At 43.0% G+C, this 15,221-nt stretch overlaps 1 protein-coding gene across 4 annotated transcripts in view; it reads right to left on the bottom strand.

Annotated features, from left to right (window-relative positions):
• Positions 1 to 374: 374 nt before the first annotated feature.
• Positions 375 to 15,221, bottom strand: part of synj1 (synaptojanin 1) — a 28,135-nt gene continuing 13,288 nt past the window's right edge. For 3 of the 4 annotated variants that reach the window (XM_070844262.1, XM_070844260.1, XM_070844261.1), the window contains exons 14-29: positions 14,501 to 14,585; positions 13,884 to 14,024; positions 13,601 to 13,793; positions 13,357 to 13,515; positions 13,093 to 13,249; positions 12,707 to 12,833; positions 12,275 to 12,487; positions 12,115 to 12,193; positions 11,721 to 11,886; positions 11,403 to 11,585; positions 11,239 to 11,277; positions 10,847 to 10,963; positions 6,949 to 6,983; positions 6,659 to 6,848; positions 6,270 to 6,568; positions 375 to 4,152 (exon numbers count right to left, since the gene is read on the bottom strand). In XM_070844262.1, the coding sequence (XP_070700363.1) occupies positions 3,178 to 4,152; positions 6,270 to 6,568; positions 6,659 to 6,848; positions 6,949 to 6,983; positions 10,847 to 10,963; positions 11,239 to 11,277; positions 11,403 to 11,585; positions 11,721 to 11,886; positions 12,115 to 12,193; positions 12,275 to 12,487; positions 12,707 to 12,833; positions 13,093 to 13,249; positions 13,357 to 13,515; positions 13,601 to 13,793; positions 13,884 to 14,024; positions 14,501 to 14,585 (3,158 nt within the window). In that variant the 3' untranslated portion in view covers positions 375 to 3,177. The remainder of the gene's footprint in view (positions 4,153 to 6,269; positions 6,569 to 6,658; positions 6,849 to 6,948; positions 6,984 to 10,846; positions 10,964 to 11,238; positions 11,278 to 11,402; positions 11,586 to 11,720; positions 11,887 to 12,114; positions 12,194 to 12,274; positions 12,488 to 12,706; positions 12,834 to 13,092; positions 13,250 to 13,356; positions 13,516 to 13,600; positions 13,794 to 13,883; positions 14,025 to 14,500; positions 14,586 to 15,221) is intronic. The other variant, XM_070844263.1, reaches the window with a different exon arrangement.

Consider the following 15,221-nt stretch of genomic DNA (forward strand, 5'->3'; position numbering starts at 1 on the left):
AAAGGAAGGGCAAGTCAACTCGTCTAGTTTGAACAACTTGCTAAAAGATTATTGGATATAAAGTGGAATACACAGATAAATACTCATATCTGATGCCTGTTTATATTGTATACTGATTTAAAGGTGAGAATAAGGAGGGAAATATTGATGCCAAAATACTAAATAAACAATGATGCGGATGGTCTCAGTAGTTAAGACGGTTTTATTTTGGTAATAATATCAAGAACCTGAAGGCTATCTACACGAAGGAGCATATTAGAGCATGAATGTCTCCACTGACAAAACAGATGGGAAATAAAATGGGATGTGATGCGTAATTCTTGATGATGTGCGATAGAGTTACAGCAAGCAGTCAAAAAAGACAAACCTCAACATTCAGGTAAACTTACATTTATTTTTGCATACATACAACATAAACTGCTTCATACATAAATGTGCAATCAGCTGTGCACTTAAAATATGGAACGTTGGATATTAACATGAATCGCAGCTTCATGTTTTCTCTTTAATACACACAGAATATGTTCAACAACACGGACTCTTATTTACCATGGATTATAGCCATAAAAAGGGACACCGACCTCACAAAAGGAGCAATTTTGTTTCCTATAAAATCTCATCTTGAACATAACATGACACAAAGCGCTGGCTAGTCACCTACTGTTAATGCAGATACAGTACCTACTGCACACATTTGGATAACACAACGAATGCATTTTAGAGATGACACAGACATGTAAGCAGGCAACCTGATACACTTGCTTACATAGATAGCTACTGCTTTCAGTGCAGTGAATGAGGATTACTTGTAAGTATTTTACACGGTGTTGAAACATAGCACAAAAGCATTAGTTAGCTAATACTTCCTTGGGTCGGAGGTTTAATCCTCCGCAAACCATCAAAATGCTTTTAAGACATTTCAGCTGGTTACATACTTGTTGAAGGTCGGGGGTGGGAAACGACGTGATTAGACTAGATCAGCTGGCATGTGTCTTGTTAGGGAGGATTGTACTCTCACTGATCCTTTCGCAAAACTATCGCTTGTCCTCATCGTCAACACTGATGCTGACCTAGATAAAGGTAGCACAGGGGAAAATACTGACACGTCACCTCTGACAACACCACACGCACACACCTCGTGAATGGTTACCAAAGTTCAGCTCGGGAACAATCACGTTCAACTGGAGGAAACAGATATGGGCTAGATATCACAGATGGATCTGCAACCGTTTGACACCCGACACTCAAATCACACTACTGTCTGAAACGTGGGGCCACACTATTGCCTGGGAAGGACACGCCAAACAACTGGAAATGATAATCTGGTGATACAACTGGGTCCGAGCATACAGCGCGGTCTGTTTGTTCAGTCAAGGTGGTGAATAATCTTCTATCAGTGTTGGAAACGGAGGGGATTTCTCACTAAGGTGGTTGCTTTGTGGGGGAAAAAAAAAAAAAGTCCTTTGTCTTGCATTGTTAACATTTTCGCATACAGTGATGCCACTCCACAGCGCTTTGCAGGCTGGGGAGCGGAAATACACAGTTACAGGCTGGTAGTTCAGACCTGTAAGCAAATGCACTGTGTGTACTTAAAAGAGAAGACTTCCTGGGGGAAAAGCTCTGGTATTCCAATCTTAACTCTGTACACACACTCACATCCAAACACAAACACCACAACAGACGATATGCACCTCAAACACGACACATTACTTCTCACCACAGTATCAACAATAGATTATTTAGAGTAAATGATCTTAGAAATTAAAAGCTCGAGTTTTGCAATAAACAAAAGTTTAAGTAAAAAAAATGTGCCCTCTCATTATTAAGCATGGCATGTCCTTGCTGCCATGTCCACAGACCCAAATCACATCATCTTCGTACTTAAGAGTAAAAGTAGTACACACACGCACACGCCACATTCTCTGAATTTACAAGAGTATGTTGAATGCTTTGGATAAATCAAGAAGGATCAAAACACCACAGTGGTGGAAAGTTCGAAAAGCCCTCTGATCTGTTCAATCCACACGCTCTCATTTTTGTCACCCTGCCATCAGCGAGAACACAACCAGGAGAGCGCATACAGCATTTCAGTGCATATCCGTGACATTGTGCAAACCACTGATACGGTCATCACAAACACACACACACACACGCACATTTAGCGAGTAGTTTCCATATTGAAAACATACATTTATACATAATCACTATGTATAGGTTTTGATAGAGAACTACAAAATATATCTAGCTAAGCGTAACAGCCTGTAGACAAAGAATGAAGACTACATAGAGAGAGAACAAAATGTCTTACTATCAAGTGGAAGAGATGATATTACAGAGCATCAGTCCTGCGGCAGTGAACAGTTTGACTACGACACTGACTCGTGCTGCTCTTGTTCACACCGTGGTGTCAGCGAGGAGGCAATGACAGAACCTAGTGCAACATAAAGTACATTCATGATTAAAGCACGCGTGCACTGACTTTTAAATTTGCATCCCTCCAAAAAAAAAAAAAAAAAAACTTACAACAAACTCTTTGCAAGTCAAAGTAATCTCTTCCTGCTGCAAACTGCAGCAGTTTAGAGGGAAAATGTAAAACCTGCAGTGCATTGCCTACAACTACATGTAAACGGATGTAACTGAGAGGGATTACCCTCATCTCCGCCAATCCTGCTCTGATGTACAGGTCAGTCAAACTGATGGATATGAACCACAGTGCGTCAGCCAATGTAGCAAATGCAAAGGTAACAACGATTTAGATGAACGATCACAGGCGAATGCAGTGTGCCGCACAGCCACAGACGTGTCTTGATATTGCACAGGTCATTACACACATGATCTGTGTGTGTATAGGTGTTAGACTTTGTATATATATATATATACTGTCGACACAGGCACATGTTTGCTGCCATAAATAAAAATAACCATCAGAATGATTCATATTAAAATAAATGTTAATATCAGGGAACAAGCAAACATCTCTGTGGTAAAGTTCGAACACGTTTACGCTCATACACTTCTCATGTTACTGCTCGAGATATAAATCCTTTCCTGTGGTTCAGAAGGAGATTGGTCTATACTTCTTAAATACTGTCTCTTTTGTACATACACACACACATATACACATTTATCATAGATCTATACATATCTGAATATGCCCTTTACATATGAAGAGCGATCCTATCTTTCTGTCGACTCCCTGGGGAAGAAGCAGCTGTCACTGGGTCCCTCTGGGAGCTTTGGGTTACTCGCAACAGTTCTAGATGGAATGGGAGGAGGGAGGGTTGGGAATACCGAAGGGGCCGAAGATAACCAGTCGGGCTCTGAGTCAAATGCGGAGCAGGGAGGTTGAGTCTGAGTTTGGGACACTAGGGAACTGGACGGGAAGATGGGGGGCTGTGGTGTTTTGTTTGAAGGTGGAAAGTCATCATCAAACGTGACCCACTGCTGAGTTGGTTTCCCTCCTGGGGGAGGTGGCTGGCGGCGAGGTGCAAGGGCAGGTGGAATGGAGGAGGGCGGTGCCATAGGCAAGGCCGGGGCAGGAGCAGGTGTGGGAGTAAGAGCGGATGATGGTCCGAACAGGGACATGGGGCCGGGGGGAGCGGCGGCAAGGGCTGCTGTTGGAGCAGGAGTGGGGATGAGCGGCTGAGTAAAGGCAGACATGGTCCTCTGAAGGTTTAGTGCCGGGGCCGGACGCTGGGTGCTGAAGTCCGGGGTGAGCGAGCGGTGCTGCTGCTGCGCCAGCGGGCCTGTGAAGGGGTTGGTGCTGCTGGGTCGGGCGGGAAGCGGGTCGGTCGGGAAGGGGCCTGGGGAGGCACGCAGTGTCTCCTGCGAGCGGCTACGAGACGGAACCGGTGGGGGCGGGAGCAGGCTGGAGGCAAACGGCGATGGGGTGGAGAGCGAGGAAGAGGAGGACGAATCGAGTGCCTGCAGGTCCAACAGAGCGGACGACTGGAGGGAGAAGGAAGAAGGGAGAGTGCTGGAGGACGGCAAAGACCGAGGAATGGAGGGGGGCGTACGCAGGGAGGAGCCTCTGGTCAGGGACTGAGTGGTGCGCCAGTAGGATGAAGAAGAGGAGGGGAAGTTAGTTGCAAGCGTGTCGAAGGGGTCGGGCTTCCATTGTGCTTCTCTTTGGATTCCGTTCAGTCCATTCGTCTACAGAGGAACAAAACAAAGAAAATGCCTATAAGCCATCACAACAAAAGCTGTGTGAAAATATGAACCGTGAACGACTATAACTGGATTGCGTTTTATTACAATCTTCTTTCATTAGCTCAAAGCAAAGATTAAAGATACCCCTTGGAATTTTCTAATAAATAGTTATATGTTGATATTCAGTGTTTCTTAATTAAACACAGTGTGTTTCCTTGACAAACGTATTGAATGAATTTCCTTCCTCATAAAGAACAAAGAGGGTTTTGACTATTTTGAAACCTACATTGTTCATATTCATGATTACACCAGTGAGCACTTATCTTCTTCTCTGCTCTTTGGTGGCACATTGCTATATTCCTTGGTGAAATACTGTCAAATAGGGATTACAATGTGTGACATACAATTGATTAAATGTGTGAGAGAGCTATTTATCCAGCTAGTTTTATCCATCTAGCTAGTTTGTCATCTTGTGTTTTGTGTGCACTTCACATTTGCATTATTGCCCTCTGCAGTTGGCAGGAACGCATGTCATTTTGCACACAAAAACACTAGACCTGCTTATTGAAATATTGATCCATGATACCTCTAGTGGTCAAAAACTCCACAGGGTACCTTTAATCCGACCACCTTAAAACATTCACAAAGACGCATCGTGTTTAATTCACTACACTTGCTACTTCTGACAGCTGATGTGTGTATCACAGTCCACATGATCACCAATTTTAATACAAATGAATTAAATAATACAAATTAAATCAAATTATGAGGTCATTACATATGTGCTCATGCTGAACACCTGAACCACAGTGAGCAAATATGAAAGGACTCGTGAGGGGAAAATGGCCAACAACAAATATCACATTTTCAACCTCCCCCCCCCCCCGTTTGTGGTTTGACATGTTGACCGACAAAAAAGAAAACAAATAACGCACCATTTTGTGAGCCTGACACAAAACAATGCATGGCCTTGTAGTGGACTAAACGTGTCCAGAACTTAGGAGAAGATGTAAAAGGAAGGAAAATCAATTACGAAATGAAAGGAGGAGGTGGTGGTTACTGGGGGCAATGTATGAGAGGTAACGCAGAGGAAACTGCTTATAGTGATCACGGTTAAAGTCATCAACCTCTTATATGGATCAAAAAGCTTGGGATGGAATCACTCCTATACAAATGCTGTTTAAATCGAATTAAAATGTGCTTATTCTAATCAAGTGGTCCACTTACAGTATTCATCTTAAGTCTATTCATACATGACAACTTTTGATTTTATGTTAAACTGCAGGAATTCCATTTTTTTTTTTTTTTAACTTTACTCCCATGACACTTTGCTTTGTGGTAATCTGCCTCTACCTGGCGACCTGAGGCTGTTGCTGTTTGCACACTGAAATCGTGACAGGAAAAAGAAAGTGAATCAGTCGTGGCTGCTAGCGATGGAGAGAGAAAACGAATGCGTAACACCCATCTAAAAACACGGGCTTGGTGTGCTGCGTACGCTCACGTGCCCTAGACTGAGGCCCGAACAGCCTGGTTACATAATGTGCAACATAATAAACTGTAATGACGTCCATTTAATTACATTACATAGTGCAATAAATGTATCACTATCAATTAGATGGTAATCTGCACCAGAAAAATAAACATGGTCATAATAATAAAACATAATAGTCATTTGGTTGACCCGGACAGAAGTGATCACTATAAGCTTTTTCCACTGTAACATCAGAGCAGAGGACTGCTGTGCTATGGAGGATGAGACAAAGAGGTGGTTTAATATCAAGTACCTGTCACCCTGAGGGCTTCTCCAGCTTGTGAGAGAGAGACAAATGTATCAGAGAGACAAAAGCAGGAAGAATGACACAGACAACTAAGCTCATCTAACGTGAGACAAAAGAGCCAAAAGAGGGCATTTTCTTATTCTTGCAGTCTTCACCTCCTACATTTATTATAATGTAGAAAAATTAAAAAAAAACATCTTATCTAGTGAGCAGAACTTCAACAAGAATCTGTAGCATGTGATTTGACTACATGCAGGTGTACTTAATAGATCATTATGTTAGTGGGCTTTGTTCAGTTGCTGAAATTGTAATAATTTATTGAAAAGAAAAATTGGCACCAACCTGCGCAGCCGGGGCCGTCTCAGACTTGGCAGCGTCAGGTGGCAGAGCATGAGAGGAGCGGGAACGTGGTGGGGGTTTAGGAGAGGCTAGACCCTGTGGAGGCCCGGCAGCAGCAGCAGCAGCAGTAGCAGGGGGCCCTGCTTTAGGAGCTGCAGCTTGCTGGGGCAGCAGGGGAGCTGGAAGTGTGGGCTGTATCGGTGGTGGGAGTTGGGCCGCGGCGGCTGGTTGGGGCTGCATGGGCGGCTGCATGGGTGAAGGAACCTGGGGTCTCGCTGCAGGGGGCTCTGCGGGAGGTGGGCCTGAGGGAGGAAACAGAACAGAGTTAAGGCTTGAAATCACTGTATCACATTAATAAGATTCTAGTGATGCTGATCTACTAATTTCTTTACCCAGAGGCAGGTCAGTCGGTTTGGTCTGTGTACCGGGTACAGGTCGCGGGGCTCCGGGATGGGTGTCAGGTATGGGCCGAGGGGCCCCGGGATGCACCTCTGGAATAGGTCTGGGTGCTCCAGGGTGAGCAGGAGGTGGTGGACGAGATTGAGGGGGCATGCTGATTACCCCAGCCCGAGGGGGAATATTCTGGATGATAAGGATACATATTGCGTTAATTAAAGTAAAATCAGTCAAACTCCTTTTGCCACGAATAATCAAAGTTGGAAACTGGTCTAGAAGCACTTACAGGTCCAGGAGCTCCCACTGCTGCCTGGCATCGACCTGCAAAAGTTAAGATGGACAAACCACCTGCATTAGCAAGAACAAAATCTTACTTTTCCTCAGTTAACATGACAGCTATTCCCCCAAGGGTGAAAAATAGGGAATGCCAGGGGTGTTTAGGGAGATGAGAGGTCGAAGCAAATTGAAAACGCCAGCTTTGACATTGTACTGTACTAAATCACACACATACACAGTGTAAATGGACTCCGACCTATGACAGACCAAATTCCCTAAGGCTGACTTCATTATTAATGATGACACAGTCATTCCTGAGCTGCAGGAGGTCGGGACGAGAGGCAGGCCTTGTTCTGTGAGCCAACTGCTTACCACACACCTTGTACACACCTCTTCTTTCACTATTCTCATGCTGAACCCCTCTCAGAGCCTGCGAACATGTTCCCACGCGACTTAAATGTCTGCTTCTGTTTAATACTTCACTGCACAGTCACCAAACGTAAGTCAACCCTGCTAACCACACACACCCTTACTGTGACAGAGGGATTCAGCTAACCACACACGCACACACACACCCACACACCATACAAATGGGTCAGGTGAAGACAGGTCAAGTCACCGACAGGCTAAGCAACCAAACCGTATCCTCCACCCTGGGACTGGCTTAATTTGCGTCAGGGCATAAACACATAACACAGGATTATAGTAGACAGACGGGGATAATCTCAGCCCCGTATCACTCCCAGGAAGTACAAGGAAACACCACACAAAGATGGGCTTTCATGGGAAAAATATAAACCTAGACAATCGAGTAACAATCCTTTGTCTTCATTGGAACATTACTGCGCGGCTACGTCATGCTTTGTGGCACTCACCTGCACCAGAATCTGGCCGAGGAAGAGCGGGGCTTTTTGGTCCTTTGCAGCACAAAGGAAACCAAACCACATTGCTGTTATACACAGGGTGGAATACTGTTCACAGGAAGCACTGGGTTTCCAAAAACAACACTTTACAAGCAGTAAGAGTAGCGTATGGTGGTAATAATGCAGCAGAGCAGTGAAGCCTGAGATGCTGTGAGTTTGAATATCTTCCTGCCTGATGAGGATTTCCCTGCTAATCATAGCGGATTATTGTAGCCGAGCCAACTTAAAGACCATTTTAAGTCTGGACAAAATGGATTTTCCTTTAACTTATGTTATCTCCCCAGTTATGAAAAGACCTTAATGGCCGAGTGCACAATTGTGAGGTGTCCTGTTCATCACTACGTGGAACCATTTGAGTCAGACGACCTTCTGCAGTGTGTGCACCTCATGTAGTCTTGTGCTGATGCATGTCTTCCCTCTTGCAAACATTGTGATATCAAATTACAGACCCGAATACAAATATTTACATTAAAAAAAAAAAAAAAAAAAACATAAAATCATTAGAAAAAATACCCGCCCTTCTTCTTTTTTCTAATCAACGGACATATGATGCTAATTGGTAGGATTGTCTCTAACTCACATTAAATAAGGAGTAGAAATGTTGTCTTTTGGGTATAAAAGTCTCATGTTTCCAGTGGCACAGTAACCGTGAGAGTGTATTTGGTCCATGTAGCCCTTTAACCTCTTTAGCTTTTGCATTACCTGCTTATTTTGAATATAAATAAGCTCATTTCTTACAGCAGGCTACCAAACACATCTCTACCACACAAACACAAGACTAAGATGGCCCACAATGATGCAGAATTGGTTAAGAGAGATCCATCAATGTCAAAAAAAAGCGCAAATAACATTGATGACTGGGCATAAGACCACATTACATGATATTTGAAGACGCACTGCCAGTTACCTTCACTGCTTCTCCTACCAAGCAGTGGGCTTGGACATTTGCCATAGTCTTGAAGTCAAAGAAGGGAAACAGTATTTTCAAAATAAAGTACAGCAGGGAACACAACAAAAAAAAACAGTAGATTAGTAGATTAGAAATAAAAGATTTTGGTTTAAGGGTTGCTGGCACAAAATACATCACGACCAACCCGCTACTCACACATGAACTATACTAGTCATAATGACAGAGGGCATCTCATGAGATATCCTGTTCGTCAATATGTGGAACTGTGTGAGTCAGACGGCCTACTGCAATGCGTGTACCACATGACTCATGATTAAGTCACTGACTGACTGAAGTGGTCTTGTTTAGATACATGACCTCCCATTGCACAAATTGTGACGTTTTACTTTGAGACCCCCAATACAAATTTTTACAATGAAAAAATAATGTCTCATTATAAAAATTGCCTGTCACTTCTTTTTCTGTTGTTTTTATTAATCCAGCAACACTTGACACTGTCTGGTAGGGATGCATAACACTTTACATGGGGAAGAAGTAGTTTAGTCTTTTGGGTGAAAGAGTCTGAATTAGCCTCCAGTGGCGCTTAAATTGTGAGAGTGTAATTAGTCAGTCTAGCCCTTTAACTTCTTTGGTATTTGCATTACCTGCTTATTTTGCATCTAAATAAGCAAAATAATTTTTTACAGGCAGCTACCAAACACATCTCTCCAACACAATCACAAGAGTAATATGAGATCAAAAATCAGATACAGTGATCGATCAATGTAAAAAAAACATTGATAACATAGACTACAGGGATTGGATGACATTTAAAGGCACACTGCTATTTACCTTCACTGCTTCTCCTACCAAGCAGTGGGCTTGGACATTTGCCATAGTCTTGAAGTCAAAGAGGGGAAACAGTATTTTCAAAATAATGTACCACAGGGAACAAAACAAAAAAACAGAATAATAATAATAATAATAATAATACTAACAGATTTTGGCTGCAGAGTTGGTGGCACAATATGAACCATCAATTACATCACATTATGACCATCCCATATTGAATGAATTCAATAAAAGGGTGACAATGTCTATAACTATGACAACAACACTTTTCTAGTACCCACAGACATACCACAGAGGAGAAACAGCCATAAATATCAAAATACCTTCTATATAATAATGTACGCCTACCAATTCTCATACTGGGACTAGATGATGAACAAGAGGCACTGCATTTTGAGCTCGACTGTTTGTAAGTGCTCATTCACCACCTCTTAACTGGAAGACCTCATGAATAGTATTTTATATAGGAGTTGTTGACCTCAAATCAAGCATGACGCAGCAAACGCACTTAAAGTTTGTTTCTTTTGGAGATTGATAGTTTTGGCAACATCCCACATTTTAACAAGTTGAAAAGCTAAACGCAAGGACAGCTCGGTGGTGTACAGCTAGTCAGGTGTAGGACAGGGTTCGTGTTTCAGTGAATAAATGTGTGCTTTTGTTTAAGTATCATACAATGGTGTGCAAATCAACTTTGTTCTATTCCCCGAAACAAATGCATATTGGACTGAATAGAGCTCAGTCAGTAAAAAAAAATATATAAAAAAATAAATTGTGGGCAAGATATGTTATGCTAAGTCAAGAAGACGGGACAATAGCACATTGACTGAACTGAAATTGGAAACTGAGCACTGGAAATGATGACACCTTACTGAGTCAGCAGTTATGTAGCATGTTTCAGCAGTTTCTGTGTCTGTAGCGTCAGATGGAAAACAGCAGCAACTACTTTAAATGCTTCTGCAATCTAAGCACATAAACAGAGTTCCACAGCAATCATTTTACCTTCAGACTCCTTTCTAACTGGCAGAGGGCTCATGCCTCCTTCAGGAGCAAGGCGAAGCAGTGAGATACAGGTGAAAAGGGTTAACATCTGACTACAGTACCTCATACTGTACCATGTTGAAAAATGTAGGGATTTACCAAGTTGCTCTGATTGGGGTAGAAGGCTATGGTTCAAATGTTACTCAAATGTCAGAAAATTAGGCTTTAGTCACTTGTATGCAAGAAGGTTAAGGATGATACTTTACCCGAGGGTGGTGGTGGGCGTTGAGGGGGTGCTGGTCTGGCTGGGGGAGCATTGGGACGAGGGGGAGGCGGGCGTTTGGCCTCTGTGGGGGCACCAGGCTGGAAGTCAACAGGAGGCCCTTTAAGGAAAAAAATAAAATAAAGAAGAAGTGGTTTAACCGAGGAACGACATTTCACCATTGGTACTATTTCGCCATAATTTCAGTCAGAAATACATGAACAGATTGTTTCCTTTGACAACTGGTCTGATTCAGTGTTGACCAGGAAAAAGGCGAAGCTAACACTGCACACAAACATGTTTCAAAAAGGAGTAAAACTACTTAGTTAACTGTAAGTCACACCACAAGTCTTCTAATACTAAGCATGGATTAATTCATCACACATTACATTTTACCTGGAATTTCTTTCCTCACTGATGATGGACTTACGTCTGCTTTCATGCATTACAAACAAAACAAAATTACAGTTTATATTCCAGCAGGCAGAGACTTGGGCTTGAGATGATTGGCCTGTACTTTAAACAATGTGCTTCCAGGTGTGTGTCATGTCTGTATTTACCGTGTGGTGGTCGGGAGGGTTGTGGAGCACGACTAGGCCTGCTGGGGGGTGCAGGTTCACCGTGGGTGGGGGAGGGACAGGGACTACTGCGGGGGGAGGGGAGAGGGGAGGATCCAGGGCCTGAGCCTGCACCAGGCTGCAGGTGCTGGGGAAGGATCTCCTCCACCTCATCATCCACATCGCCTGGTACGGGAGACAAGAAGGCAGGAGTTCATGAAACTGGTAGTATTTGTGGTGGCAAGAGACAAAAACAGGCATTCAAAATATCCACATTTTTGAGGAAAAAGGATTGGGACTTGCAAGGCCATCACTCCTCACCTTCCATATCATAATCATCATCGCCCATGTCCGTGTCCTCAGCAAGCAGAGTGGAGCTGGCTGAGGTGGGGATGCTTCCACAGATCCTATCCACGCTCATCTCCTCCTCGAGACTCTTGATCCAGCCTGGACTCTTCAGACGGATGTCAATCACTTTGCCAAGGACCTACAATGTAACAAACAGACATGAAACAAGAGGAAAGTAGACATGTGTTACCAGGTAACTGATTTCTGTGTGTTTGTGACACATCTTTGACTGCAGCACGAGGGTGATTAAAATGATCCAACATTGAGTCTGAATGATCGACATGGATACACATTTTATATTAATGCTGAGACTCAAAGGAGCACTTCAATACCTTACAAATAATCAATACAACCAGTGAAGACTTACAGTTGACGCGCTGAGAGACAGAGCGGCAAGAGCAGAGTAACCTTCCAGGAAAGTCACCCACATCTTCTCGTCGACAAACCTGCATTAACAGGACACAGTCAGTGCGGTCGACCTGTCTGAAGGGGACACGTGCCTGTCTGCGTTAGAAATGTAGGCGTACCTGATGAGGATGACCTCTCCGAATTGAGCAAACTTGTCCAGCAGCTCGTCTATGAGTGCATCGTCAAAGTAGTCGTCAGGGCCGGAGGAGCAGAGTGACACCAGGATGGTGCCGTCCGGGGGCCCCTGCAGGGCAATGACATCTTTGTAGACCTGGTGCCGAGCTTCTGGGTCGACCTCCAGGATGTCCACATCTATTATCGACACCACAGGCCTAGAGACAGACAGGAAACCATCGGGGCGGTGATGTTTGATGAAGTAGAGATACCATAGATTTGTTTGCACCATTGTCATATTTCAGAGTCAATGTGACCAGTCCACTCAATAACACATCACATGCAACATCAGAAAGAAATGCAGCAAATATATTATTGTCAAAAAACTTAAATATTATTAATTCACTCCAGAATACCATATATTTCTTGTTACCTACCTGTGGTCTGAGGTCTTAAGCTCCGCCCTGCCATAGTACTTCAGAGTGCCAGGGCTCCAGGGGTATTGTGGATCATTCTCACCCTCTGCAGATGTAGAAGCTGCCCCAACTACATTCATCTCCTCAGCTGCAAAGCATGCACAAATATATTTATGTACAGAGGCACATAAATACATAGCATGTGAAAGCATCCTTATGTTTTAAAAGTTAAGATTTTCACTCTGTCATACATAAGTAATGAATTAAAGAAGGTGGGCAGGACAGGAGGATAAACAAGCCTAAAATATATTTGTGCCAGTCTTGTAATGCTGTCAAGGGGTCTGAGATTGTGGGGCAGGAGATGTTATGTGCTGGTTTGACTTGTCTGCAGTAATTCAGCATTTTACCCGTTTTGTCAAAGTTCCACTTCCTCCTCTTCCAGAGTATGCGGTCAGTCCAGGCTGGTGTGCGGCACTTCTCACTGGTATCATAATCCTCTGAGAAGAGGTCATACTTATAGGTCGGGGCGAAATCTAGCTTCCCCTCAATAAAGCTTCGGAAAATCTGTTGAAGGTATTTCAGCATTAATTCAGGCCATAAAAGCTGTTTCCTGTTGAGAGGAAGTGAAAGTTATTACTGCTATAAACATGCATGTTTGCTGTAGGTCATACCAAACCAGCGTTCTTCTGGTCCACCAATTGGTCCCCTGCTGTCAAGGCATCCCAGTTCTGTTGTCTGATTAGCTCTTTTACTTCCTCGTTGGGCAGGCTGATTCGATAGTTAAAGTCTCCGCACCAGAAAACGTAGTCATGCGAGTATAGCAGACGACCCTGGCAAGGACAAGATAGGTGGGGTTATAATTAAGTTATGCAAAAATGCGTTTTAAAATTCGCTAATTAATGTCATGGTTATTACCATGGGGAAGCTGAGTCTGCGTGTGATCTCACTGTAGTCGTCATTTCTCTCCTTGACCTGTGACTGGCCGGCAGCAAAGTGGGAGCAGACGAAGCAGATGCTGGTGGTGTGGAACAGCAGGCGGATGGCCACACCTCCCTTATTGCCGGTAGCCCCGCCCATTCCAGTTTTTACAGTATCTACAGCAACATCTCTGGAGAGCATTTTGAATGACAAGATTACATCTGTTACCATTCCTGCACGTACATCATAAGTGTCTAATGAGAATGTGCACGGTTCATACCTGATGAAGGGTGCGTGCTGTGGGCGGATGAAAACAAACAGACACACTCCCACCAGCTGCTCCGAAGCAAGTAGCACATACTTGTGGTCCCGCGATATGTTTTTTTGTAGCTCAGCCGCCCAAAGTTTCTGGTTAGTAGTACTGAAGAACAGGTAGGTATGCGGAAAAAGAAGAAAAAAAGAAAAGAAACAGCAAGACAAAAATATAAAGTGAATCAGAGGGAATGTTAACGTTTTATCACATTGAATTTTAAGATGTTACAAAATCCTGTTTGTTGTCATCATATTAGCTTTGTCAGATCAGATGTGAGCAGTACGATTTCTATTCTTAATAATCTTGTTATCTCAAGACTCAATTCAGGATCGGAAATAAGAAAATCATGGCCACATTGTTTGGCCTTTTACATACTGTATGTTCCGTACCCTTTTTAATGCAATTAATGCATTTAAATATTACTTTAGTTTTGAAAGTGAAATCGACATGAAGAATAAGTTGTGCAGAACCCAGAAAAAGACCATATGCCTATAACCTGTAGGCAAATACCTTTAGAAAAGCATAAATACTTGTGGGTGACAAAGACAGGTTAGTTATCTCAGGCTGGAAGCTTTCACACGTACCTGGCACTGACAATGTTCCCAGCATTCAGTTCAACCATTTCCTCAAAACCGATGGCAAAGATATCTATGGGGTTCGCTTTGGTGTCTGCAAAGAAAAGAAATACACAATGCTCAACATAAGTGTCTGATCTAAAATGATTAGGATATATTAACATCATAAGAGTAGTATAGTGATTTGATTTAAAACAAAAGGGTTTTTTTTTCCACCTTGGTTTTCTTTTAGTTTTTACCAATTAAGTATGACTTAGCATATTGTGCTAGCAGCATTATAATAACTGTCTTTATTGTAGAGTCAGCAGACAAGTGCTTCACTAAAAACGGACTACTCTATACTCTACAGTAATAAGTACAAGGTTGTATCTATAGTGTGTGTCTTGTTGTGTTCTGTGTTGTCTCTGTCTGTGGAATATAGAGGGTGTCTAAAGTCCATCTATATGAGTCATGTCCTACAGTCTAGTTATTACACTGCAGTAAACAGCAGACTCCACAAAGTTAATGCACTCAGCCAAGGAAAAGTCCAATGGACCCCTTTAAACCACAAAAAGGTTTGTTTTTACACTTTGTTTTGGCCATTTCCAGTTTTTACACTAAGGTAAGTTAACCGGCTGCTGGCTGTTGCTTCATATCTAGTGTACAGACATGAGAGTGACATTGATCTCTTCTTCTACCAGAACATCAAACTAGTCCTTTAACCGCACACATTAACACCAGTGAGTGTAGA

Source organism: Pempheris klunzingeri, chromosome 14 (assembly GCF_042242105.1).
Source record: "Pempheris klunzingeri isolate RE-2024b chromosome 14, fPemKlu1.hap1, whole genome shotgun sequence".
Taxonomy (NCBI): Eukaryota; Metazoa; Chordata; class Actinopteri; order Acropomatiformes; family Pempheridae; genus Pempheris; species Pempheris klunzingeri.